Below are 12,140 nucleotides of genomic sequence, written 5' to 3'. Positions count from 1 at the left end.
TGATTGCCCCCTAAACCTAATAACTGGTTGGGCCACCCTTAGCAGCAACAACTGCAACCAAGCGTTTGCGATAACGTGCAATGAGGCTTTTACAGCGTCCTGGAGGAATTTTGGCCCACTCATCTTTTCAGAATTGTCCTAATTCTGTTACATTAGAGGGTTTTCGAGCATGAACGGCCTTTTTAAGGTCATACCACAACATCTCAATAGGATTCAGGTCAGGACTTTGGCTAGGCCACTCCAAAGTCTTCATTTTGTTTTTCTTCAGCCATTCGGTGGTGGACTTGCTGGTGTGTTTAGGATCATTGTCCTGCTGCAGAACCCAAGTTCGTTTCAGCTTGAGTACACGAACAGATGGTCGGACATTCTCCTTCAGGATCTCTTGGTAGACAGCAGAATTCATAGTTCCTTTTATCACGGCAAGTCTTCCAGGTCCTGAAGCAGCAAAACAGCCCCAGACCATCACACTACCACCACCATATTTTACTGTTGGTATAATGTTCTTTTTATGAAATGCAGTGTTCCTTCTACGCCAGATATACTTGGACACACACCTTCCAAAGAGTTCCACTTTTGTCTCATCGGTCCACAGAATGTTGTCCCAAAAGTCTTGGGGATCATCAAGATGTGTTGTGGAGAAATTGAGACGAGCTTTGATGTTCTTTTTTGCTCAGCAGTGGTTTTCTCCTTGGAACTCTGCCATGCAGGCCATTTTTGCCCAGTCTTTTCCTGATGTTGGAGGCATGAACGCTGACCTTAACTGAGGCAAGTGAGGCCTGCAGTTCCTTGGACGTTGTTGTGGGGTCTTTTGTGACCTCTTGGATGAGTCGTCGCTGCGCTCTTGGGGTAATTTTGGGCGGCCGGCCACTCCTGGGAAGGTTCACCACTGTTCCATGTCTTCGCCATTTGTGGATAATGGCTCTCACTGTGTTTCGCTGGATCTCCAAAGCTTTGGAAATGGCTTTATAATCCTTTCCAGACTGATAGATCTCAATTACTTTCTTTCTCAATTGTTCCTGAATTTCTTTGGGTCTCGGCATGATGTGTAGCTTTTAAGGATCTTCTGGTGGACCTTACTGTGTCAAGCAGCTCCTATTTAAGTGATGCCTTGATTGTGAACAGGTGTGGCAATAATCAGGCCTGGGTGTGGCTAGAGAAATTGAACTCAGGTGTGAACAACCACAGTTATAGTATGTTTTAACAAGAGGGCAATCACTTTTTCACACAGGGCCATGATGGTTTGGATTTTTTTTCACCTTTAATAATAAACACCTTCATTTACAAATTGCATTTTGTGTTTACTTGTGTTGTCCTTGACTATTGTTTAAATTGGTTTGATGTTCCGAAACACTTAAGTGTGACAAACATGCAAAGGAACAGGAAATGAGGAAGGGGGCAAACACTTTTTCACACCACTGTACATCAAAGAAAAGGATTTTAGCCGGTAAGCCGTTTTAAAAATCCTGTTTTCTTTTCTTACATCAGGGGACACAGAGCCATAGTACTTACTATGTGGGATGTCCCAAAGCAATGACAACTGAAGAGAGGGAGACCACAAAAAAAAAAAAAAAAAAAAAAAAAAAAGAGTAGGCCAGAGGACTCATACTGCAGCCTGCAGTATACTGCGCCCAAAGGCAATATCCTCATGACCTTTAATATCAATTTGATAAAATCTGATAAACGTATGAACCGAAGACCCAGTCGCGGCCTTACAGATCTGAGCCATAGAGGCCTGATGATGCACCACCCAAGAGTCTCTAATCGCCCTGGGTGAGTGCGCTCCAACATAAGGAAGAAAGAATTTTCTTCTTTAAGCTGAAGCTTGAATAATCACTTGACGAATCCATTTGGAAAATGGTAGATTTTGACGCTGCCTGTTCCCATTTTGGACCCTCTGGCAGTACAAACAAAACATGTGTTTTGCGAACCTGAGCGGTCACCTTTAAATAGACTCTGATCGCTCTTACTACATCAAGGGAATGTAGTGCCTTCTCTTCCCTAGATTGAGGCTCTGCGAGAAAGAAGGAAGAATAATATCTTGGTTTAAACTAAAACCACTTTTGGTAGGAATTCAGGATGAGGACATAAAACCACCTCATCCTTATGCATGATCAAATATGGCTCTTTACAAGACAGAGCCGCTAGTTCTGATACTCTTCTAGCAGAAGAAATGGTAACCAGAAAGATTATACTTGTCAAAAGGAGCCAAGGGAATTTCTTGAAAAAGGCTCAAATGGCTGATTCTGCAAAGCCGATAAGACCAATTTTCAATCCCAAGGATTTAGTGGTGCCTTGATACGGGGATTAATCAGTGTTACCACCTGAATAAGCTACGCACCAAGAGTAAGAAGCAAGAAAAAGAAACAGTGACAAGGCCGGGATACACCAGCTTATTGCTGGGCCTGCTGATCAGGCAGAATTTCAGGTATCTCCACAAACTGTTCCTTAACCTCCCTAGCGGTAATCCCGAGTCTGGCTCGGGTTGGGATTTTCATTACAATAGCGGTAACCCTGAGCCAGACTCGGGTTTGCACCGCTCGATGCAGGGGAGGACACAGGGATCGTTACTTACCTTGTCCCCTGGATCCAGCGATGTCCGCCGCGCTGTGTGATCGAGCCGTCCTGCGCTCGATTCACAGTGCCGAATGCCGCCGAGCTCCGTTCCCTGCGACGTTACGACGCACGGGAGCGGAGAACGGCGGCAAATTCAAAAAAGTAAAAACACACAAAACACACACAGCACTGTAATCTTACAGATTACAGTGCTGTAGTAAAAAACACACACCCCCTTTGTCCCTAGTGGTTTGTGCAATGCCCTGCATGCACTTTTATATTATAAATACTGTTTTTTACTGCTTGGAATTTGGAGATTGTCCATAGCAACCAAAACATGTCCCTTTTTCAGTTTTTTTGGGATTTGATTACATTGAATAATTTTTATTATTCTTTATTATATTATAAACTTTATCATACCCGGGATGTCCGCTAGACTCTGGTTTGAAGAGATTTCAGAGCGTTATTCCTAAGAATTACAGGACTACAAAATAAAAGCCAGATTTCCATGCAAAATAGTTGTACCGCTTTCAGCACCTAATTCCAGAGTGAATCATACCGCCAGGGAGGTTAATGGACTGAGATACACCAATTGCAGCAAGAACTGGCTGCGCTATTAAACTTGCCAAAGACATTGTTTTTAGAAAGAAGTTCCAACTTTTTATCTGTTCCTTTAAAATCAGTGGATTATCCACCGGACATGTGAGATTCGTGCTCACTGAGGCGATTGCAGAATCAATTGCTGGAACCCCAAATTTTCTTCATAGAAATCCTCTGCCATAGGATAAAGTGTGGAGAATTTCTTGGGAGGATAATATTGTTTATCCGGATGTTCCCGTTCAGAATACATAATATTTTTTAGCCATGCATGAATAGGAAAAAACATCCCCAGATCCCAGCCTCCTGCACCTCAATAAGAGGGTCCTGAACACTAGATGGGAATCTACTATGTTTAGCCCCACTATGGAGAGACATCATAGCATCAATCTTCTTTCCAAATTACAAATGGAAGAAGAAAAAAAACCTTTTGTATGATATATACATGGACTGAAGTGTTTAATGCAACAACAGTTTGCCCTGATGGCTCAATTTGACCAGTCGCATCCCTCTCTGAGGAGAATGACATTCTTTTGGAAATTGATTTAGTTCCTAGTGAAACCCATTGACTCCTTTAGAGAAATTCCTGGTCCCATTACCACTCATAGCCTGAAGCATAAAGCAGAGGCACTACCAGCAAAATAATGTACATTGCTAGGCTATAGTTCATCGCCATTAGCTGCTATTAATCCTAGCCTGGTAAAGTATAATGTGTCAAAGGGAAATGCCTGTGTCACCAACCAGAACAAGCCATCCTCCTGCTTTGTCCATCCACAGCCAGCAGCAGCATCTGCATCTGACGCTGTTAGCCACGCCCCTCACACGTATTACGCCCCCCCCTCCTTTCCAAGGAAAGTGTTTTCCTGCGTGAGCGGCGGCTCAGGCGTCCTATAAACAGCAGACATGGCGGCGGGGGGTAAATCCTCCACTGTCAGGCCATGTCTGCTGGCGCGTTCTGTCCCTTTAAAAAAAAGGATAGCAACCTATGAGAGGATAAGCGAGCACTTAACCTTAGGGTGGGACTACGGCTTACAGGACTGTGTCCAAAGAGCCTGATCCCTTTGCTGACAAGATCAGCCTCTAGTGTCAGGTAAAAGGTAGGAGAGCTGAATCACGTTGCTGCTGCACGGATCTGGCGTGGAGTAGCATCAGTTTTTCTGAGATCTCCCTACATATAGGCTTGTCTGATTGTTAATACCATCTTGCCCAGGTACGGCTAGAGATTTTAACCCTTACTTTTTTGGAAGGAAACCCCTTATTGACACATGAACTAAAGTTCAACGGAAGATCCCACGAGGGCCTACAATAAGTAAAGTTTGATCCTACTTGGGAACTCCAGACCTAACACTGGTCCAGCTGCCGAAATGCCTCCAGATCTCAGGTAAGTCGAGCATAAAATATAATCTTAAGGGATCCCTGTTAGTAGCCAGACCACCCGGTTCCCAGAGCTTTCAGGACAGAGAACCGTGGTCCTTTAAGCCAGTGTGATACAATGACAAAGACCGAAGTGTTCTATGCCCACCAGTAAGACTGTGGGTGGGCGAGATGGCATAGCACCTGGGGAAAATGCCAGCTCTGAGCGACGGCATCTACCCAGGAGCACCAACCCTTTACTGGTGTAGGCCCAAAGAGGAGGTTTTATGGGAGGAAACCAGAGTTCCCAGGGGAAACTAGAGATCCCAGGATTAACCGCCCTATACACGGTTCCTATGGAAGTGCCTGCAACTGCAAGAGGACTCCATTGAGTTTAGTCATAACTTCCATCACCAGATGAAATCTGGTGCCCCTTATTTTTACAGGAAGGGCTCTGTTCCTGTCTGTTATCATGTCAGGAATCACCTCCGGCCCAGGACAAAGAACAGTTCCCCTGTGGGAGGGAGATCGCACAGTCTTGAACATGCTGTCCGTTACCCATCACTTGGGGGGTTGCCCGTCCTCTTACTGACCATGCATTAATGCGTCCGACAATATTCTACCATTAAAATGATTTTCCAAAAAGGTTAAAGACACTCAATTTTTGGGACTACAAAATCCAGCAAACATAGATCTGCAGAGCTGACGCGCATGATAATGCCATCATGGTCAGGCCATGCTCCTACGCGTTTCGTCCAATGTTGATATTCTCCCCTTGGTGTTCTAGTAAGAGTCCTTCCTTATGAGCACAGTGGATTTACATGTGGAAAATGTGGCGCTAATGTAAGTACACACTGAATTAAACACTTCCTTTCACTTGGGACTGGACTTTGTGGACCTTTTTTTTTTTTTTTTTTTTTTACTTTTGATGAGCTTATCTAACTAATTTTTTTTTAGAGATTTTTGGATTTTCATGTTCACATTTAATCTCTGCTGCATATTATTTGTGTTTGTATTGTCTATAATTCCATACATTTGCATAATTAATCACTGTAGTTTTGGACATTCAGTGCTTTTAATTTTGACAGGTTATAATTATGTCCTTACCAGGACATAGTTTTGGTTTTGTTGTCATGAGTGCAGTCTTTTTTTTTTCAATTTCTGTATTATTTAATCACAAATTTAAATAGGATTTATGAGAATTTTTTTATGCTATTCTAGATTTAAGGATGGACTGAGTGCAGCAATTAGACAAAAGGGTTTTAACCTCCCTGGCAGTATGATTATTTCAGATTTTTAATGCTCAAAGCAGTACAATTTCTTCGCAGGATCCTGGGGACAAGGTAAGTAACTTTGCCTGGATCCTGCGATGCAATCCTGAGTGTGGCTCGGGGTTACCACTTTTGATACTGAAAATTCACCCTGAGCCAAACTCAGGAATACCGCTAAGGAGGTTAAACCCCCACCTATTCCCTATTTTCCTCTGGATCATAGTTAATTGCTGCAAGCCACAGATTTTTCTTAGTTTTCTCCCAAACTTTTTCTTCCCTATTTAAAGATGACCCTTGCTGTATAACCACCACCCCCCCCAGCTCTGAATTCCCTAACTGTTGGACGAAAAGCAAATACTACTTCACACATGCAGCTGTCAATCGAGGAGCTGATGAGCAAAGCAGCGCTGCAGCTTTCAGAAGTGGCTGTCAATCTGGGAGCTGGTGGGCAGAGTAGCTCTGCGATTTTAAAGAGAAGGCTGTCTATGTCTGTGTTGTATTTAGTATACAGCTGTAGACCTGGAAGCATGCATGTAAGGGTGTGTACAGGGAGACCCTTGTAAAGCAATGACGCGATCTTAAAAGCGGATATCAGGGCCAAGTATCTTTATGCCATTATGTACTATTGCGGACTGCATATTAGCACATTATGGGAGACTTGACCGCTAAGCAATTACTTCCAGCACTATGGTATCAGCATTCTTGGAAGCATGGGCACATTCTACTGTTCTTTTCGAGTTTGGACTCTGACTGGTAAGGCTGCGATGTCATCACTCCCACATATGTGCAGGGCAGTCACATCGTCACAGTACAGGGCAGAGCTGTAAATGCATGCTGAGCTGCACATGCGTGGTTCAGTGTACATTAACATTGACAGGCAGGGAAAATAATTCTTTATTTTTTAAGTTTAATTCTACATTAAAAGAGACGTTAGAGATTTTTTGAGAAAATGTACAAACAGGTGATGCAATTATCAATCCCAACAACTGGCAGCTCGTGACAAGCCAGCAGGTAATTATAGCTTTTTTTTCTGTGTGTGTGTGAATGTTATTCACCAGCAATATATCAGGTGGCTACACCTGTGCAAATTTCACAGCTAGTTGCTGTAGATGCATTATAACCCATTGCAACAAGTAAGGAATGGCCTCTCTTTTGATCTGCATATTTGTTTCAGACCAATGTCTCAGAAAATACTAAAACATTAGGATCAGCATGACAGCAAACTAGAACATTTCAGGTCAGTAATGACAGACTATTTTATTAATTATTGCTACAAATTTAGTATAAAGTTACCAACTATTTACCTGTGCTTACATTTTTCTTCTAAACTTGAATGATCCACTTCAACTCTGCTCGGGTTGTTCTGCTGAAAAACTCTTTACTGTCCTCATCTGAAACCAAGAAAGGGAGTAGATATGGGAAAACAATCAGTGTGAAAAAGCCAGAGAGGAAAAAAAAACAAAAAAAAACAGTGCATTCTGCATCGATACCAATCGGTTTATTGAAGTGCACAAAACCTTTCCAAGGTGTGTCTTTCCCTAATATAATATTGGTATGCCATGTGACATGCTTTATTGACATGTGTCTGCCAATATATCCTTTACTTACGGCCCCTTTCACACTACAAGCCTGCTTGGATCCGCCTGTCTTTTTTCATGATTCCTATGGGCAGGCGGATGTCAGCATAGATTTGTTCTTCCATCCCTCTTGGCGGATTGGACAAGAGCTGATGAAAATGGATGCTGTACGTTTTCATCCGATCTGCCCATAGGAATCACCGGGGCTCAGACAGGTCTTTCACTGCTTAGTGAGCAGAGACAGGCCTGTCATCCGCCAGCTCAGCTGAGATCAACGGAGCGATGATCTGCTGAGCCGGCGGACTCCACTAAACAGATCCACCCCGTGTGAAAGGGGCATAAGAGTTTCCATCAACCTGACATTTTTGGTGACACATGACACAATTGTATATCACAAACATAAAACTATTTTTATCAATAGACACATTTTTTTTTTTAGAACACTTCTATATACCCCGGTACCTGATGCATACGAGTACATATCAAAGATTTCGTAAGTCACAAAACAATGCATAAACCTCACTGTGGTGAGCGGCTGCATTACTGGCAGGATCAGCAGGTGTTTTCTGTACTTCCTGAAAATGAAGTCATGAAGAAATAAAAATGAATGCAGCCACCACATCTAATGACTGTAATCAAGAGTGGCTGGCACAGAGGAGAACAGGGAAAGAAGATGTCTGTAAAGAAGTCCTATTGATTTTGCATTTACATGTGAGGTTTTACCAAAAGGGGGGTTTCTGCCACACACCCCCCTCATCTCTCTGTGCAGACGTGGAGGTGTTATCTGTTGGTGGCTGCATTTTCCATTTTTATGGACTAAAAAGGACAAGTCTACTTCAGCAGTATTAAATGCTAATTCCCATTTTGATATATGTTTTATATATATCTATTTACACGGTGTACAGACTATACAGAATGGACATATGCTGAAATGATTGCTCATATTTTGGGTATGATCTTATATACAAGTGCTGCTTGAGCCTATTTTTGGTCGGTTTTTTGTGATTTTTTTTTTTTTAGAAGAGTGATTTTATGCAGCAGCTGTTACCATTATTTTGGTTGATTGATTCTAATTCGTTTTTTCACTATTCCATAAAGCTCATTTTTTCTGTGGGAAATAGGCAGTTTTTCTCATATATTTATAAGGTTTTCCATGAGTACTGTACAGTGAATATATGTCTGCTGTATTTCTATAACTCCTTAGTAAATAAGAGCAAAGACAAGGCTACTGCCATGATACTGCAACACAGGAAGCTGGTCACAAATGACAGGGAAAAGGCAGATGTAATAAATATTTTTTTCTCTTCGGTTTTTACTGTTGAAAAAGAAAGGTCCTTAAAGTGGTTGTAAAAGCTAAAGGTTTTTTTTTGCCTTCATGCACTCTATGCATAAAGGGTAAAAAACTTCAGGATAAAGCTCCCCCTAATACGTACCCGAGCCTGATCGGGTTCCAGCGATGTGCATGAGAGCGGCTGTTCTGCAGGGTCTCCGTCTCCCCCTACTGTAAATCACAGCTCACAGCCAGCGAGGAGGGAGCGGGGGCGGGGCCGAGCCCCGTTTCATTTGTCGAATGCACGCACGAGTGCCCCCATAGCAATCGGCTTGCTATGGGGGCACTTGAAGAGGAGGGGCCAGGAGCGCCAGCGGGGGACCTGAGAAGAGGAGGATTGGGGCTGCTCTGTGCAAAACCATTGCACAGAACAGGTAAGTATAACATATATAAATATATGTTTGTTAGTTTAAAAAAAATACCTTTAAGATCACTTTAGCGGTAACAAGGTTTAATTGAAGATAGCTCTGTGGTTGATTGAGCATTTACAAAAGATATCAGAGAAACAATGTAAACAAATCACCAGGTCCAGATGGCTTACACCCACAAGTACTTAGAAAAATCTCAGTTATACTGTAGCTAAGCCTGTTATTTTATGAGGAACCGTACAAAGCTTATTACCAATGTTCATATAAAAGAATGATCCAATTTTCTCCTTCCGATTCCCCAGGAGGCATTCGGATATTCCGTGGCTGAAAAGCCCCTGGAGTTAGTCCCTATAAATATTAGCATGCAGTTATATTTTGTGCATTTAGGAAAGAAGCCAGGCCCCCATTTAAAAGAATCAGAGACAGAAGGAGAGCAATGCCATCTAAGTGCAGCATCATAAAGACATTTTATGCCATAAAAGACAATTGGTAACTCACAAGACATACGACATGTCAGCGCACGTGGGATTAATAATGTGGTTCATCTGCTCATGGGAAAGACTATCATCTAACTCGTGAAGAGGCAGCTGATGGGTTCAGGGATGCTGGTGGGTACCAGTGCTTCCAGACACTCAGGAAGGCTCACAGACATGTCACTTCCGGTTGGAGATAGCGGGAGGAGCGTGCGTGTTCCTTTATCAGGCTACGACTGTACCCATTTTGGAGGAGGTATAGTCAGTTGTGGCCAGGAATAATCAGGCATTACCTTGGCAACCTTTCAAGGTGGTAATTAGTGGATTAAGGGCTGACTGGAGTGTCAGATTTACTAGTTAGATACTATCAGGGTAACCTAATAGCAATTCTGATAAAAATTATTGTGTACTGGATGGTTGCAAATGAAACAAGGTTTTACAATTACGATTAGAAATAATGAACCAATCAATGAGTATCGAGACAATGATTATGGGAAACATATTTATACAATGGTGCAGATCAAAATAAACTAAATATAAGGATGAAAATAATGATGAAATGGGAATTAAAATAAAAATGTAGGCAAAAAAATAAATAATTTAATAAATGTGGAATGTAGTTACATGTGTAGCGGCGGGTTCCTGAAGAGCACGCGCTATGCGTTTTTCAAAGTTAAACTTTACCTAAACTGCGGTTTGGTTTGGGTTTGTCTAAATTGGGCCTCTGCATCAGTCTGACTGGACTGTGAGATGTTCAGCCTGGCCTGTGGCATGCCTGGTCAGGTGTTTAACCACTTCAGCTCCGGACCAATAAACACCTTAAGGACCAGAGGTCTTTTTGCAATTTCGCACTGCGCTGCTTTAACTGGTAATTGCGCGGTCATGCTATATTGCACCCAAACGAAATTTGCGTCCTTTTCTTCCCACAAATAGAGCTTTCTTTTGATGGTATTTGATTGCCTCTGCGATTTTTTTTTTTGCGATATAAATGGAAAAAGAGCGAAAATTTTGAAAAAAAAAGATATTTTCTTCTTTTTGTTATAAGAAAAATCGAATAAACTAAATTTTAGTCATACATTGAGGGCAAAATTTATTCAGCCACATGTCTTTAGTAAAAAAAATGTCAATAAGCGTATATTTTTTGGTTTGCGCAAAAGTTATAGCGTCTACAAACTAGAGTACATTTTCTGGAATTTACACAGCTTTTAATTTATGACTGCCGATCTCATTTCTTGGGTGCTAAAATGGCAGGGCAGTACAAATCCCCCCCAAATGACCCCATTTTGGAAAGTAGACACCCCAAGGAAATTGCTGATGGGTATGTTGAGCCCATTGAATATTTATTTTTTTTGTCCTAAGGGATTGAATAATGACAAAAAAAAAAAAAAAAATATTTTTTTACAAAAAGTTGTCACTAAATGATATATTGCTCACACATGCCATGGTTATATGTGAAATGACACCCCAAAATACATTCTGCTGCTTCTCCCGAGTACGGGGATACCACATGTGTGGGACTTTTTGGGAGTCTAGTCGCGCACGGCACCCCGAAAACCAATCACCACCTTCAGGATTTCTAAGGGTGCAAATTTTTGATTTAACTCCTCACTACCTATCACAGTTTCGAAGGCCATAAAATGCCAAAATAGCACAAAACCCCCCCAAATGACCCCATTTTGGAAAGTAGACACCCCAAGCTATTTACTGAGAGGCATGTTGAGTCCATGGAATATTTTATATTTTGCCAAAAGTTGCGGGAATATTACAAACTTTTTTTTTTTTGCACAAAGTTGTCACTAAATGATATATTGCTCACACATGCTATGGGCAGAAGTCAAATTACACCCCAAAATAAATTCTGCTGCTTCTCCCGAGTACGGGGATACCACATGTGGGGGACTTTTTGGGAGCCTAGTTAACTAGCTACCTAGCGACACTAGCGACACTGATGCAGCGTTCAGAAAAATTATCGCTTAGTGACACTGGCAAAAGGGGGTGAAAGGGTTAACTAGCGGAAATCAGGGGGTTAAAACCATTATTGGGTAGTATATCGGGGTACCTAGCGCTATAAAAACCTGGCGGTGAACCTAAAAAAATAACTAGCTACCTAGCGACTGTAGCGACACTAATGCAGCGATCAGAAAAACGATCGCTTAGTGACACTGGCAAAAGGGGGTGAAAGGGTTAACTAGCGGCAATCAGGGGGTTAAAAACATTATTGGGTAGTATATCGGGGTACCTAGCGATATAAAAACCTGGCGGTGAACCTAAAAAAATAACTAGCTACCTAGCGACACATGCAGCGATCAGAAAAATGATTGCTTAGTGACACTGTCAAAAGGGGGTGAAAGGGTTAACTAGCGGCAATCAGGGGGTTAAAAACATTATTGGGTAGTATATCGGGGTACCTAGCGCTATAAAAACCTGGCGGTGAACCTAAAAAAATAACTAGCTACCTAGCGACTGTAGCGACACTAATGCAGCGATCAGAAAAACGATCGCTTAGTGACACTGGCAAAAGGGGGTGAAAGGGTTAACTAGCGGCAATCAGGGGGTTAAAAACATTATTGGGTAGTATATCGGGGTACCTAGCGATATAAAAACCTGGCGGTGAACCT

At 42.1% G+C, this 12,140-nt stretch overlaps 1 protein-coding gene across 4 annotated transcripts in view; it reads right to left on the bottom strand.

Moving 5' to 3' along the window:
• Positions 1 to 12,140, bottom strand: part of TCF20 (transcription factor 20) — a 437,268-nt gene that overhangs the window by 82,343 nt on the left and 342,785 nt on the right. For 3 of the 4 annotated variants that reach the window (XM_077452492.1, XM_077452491.1, XM_077452490.1), the window contains exon 6: positions 7,079 to 7,165. In XM_077452492.1, the coding sequence (XP_077308618.1) occupies positions 7,118 to 7,165 (48 nt within the window). In that variant the 3' untranslated portion in view covers positions 7,079 to 7,117. The remainder of the gene's footprint in view (positions 1 to 7,078; positions 7,166 to 12,140) is intronic. The other variant, XM_077452493.1, reaches the window with a different exon arrangement.

Source organism: Lithobates pipiens, unplaced genomic scaffold (genome assembly GCF_037356315.1).
Source record: "Lithobates pipiens isolate NorthernLeopardFrog02 unplaced genomic scaffold, aLitPip1_a1.2 Scaffold_23, whole genome shotgun sequence".
Classification (NCBI taxonomy): domain Eukaryota; kingdom Metazoa; phylum Chordata; class Amphibia; order Anura; family Ranidae; genus Lithobates; species Lithobates pipiens.
Note: the sequence above shows the minus strand (reverse complement) of the source record. Positions and strands in the feature narration are given on the sequence as shown.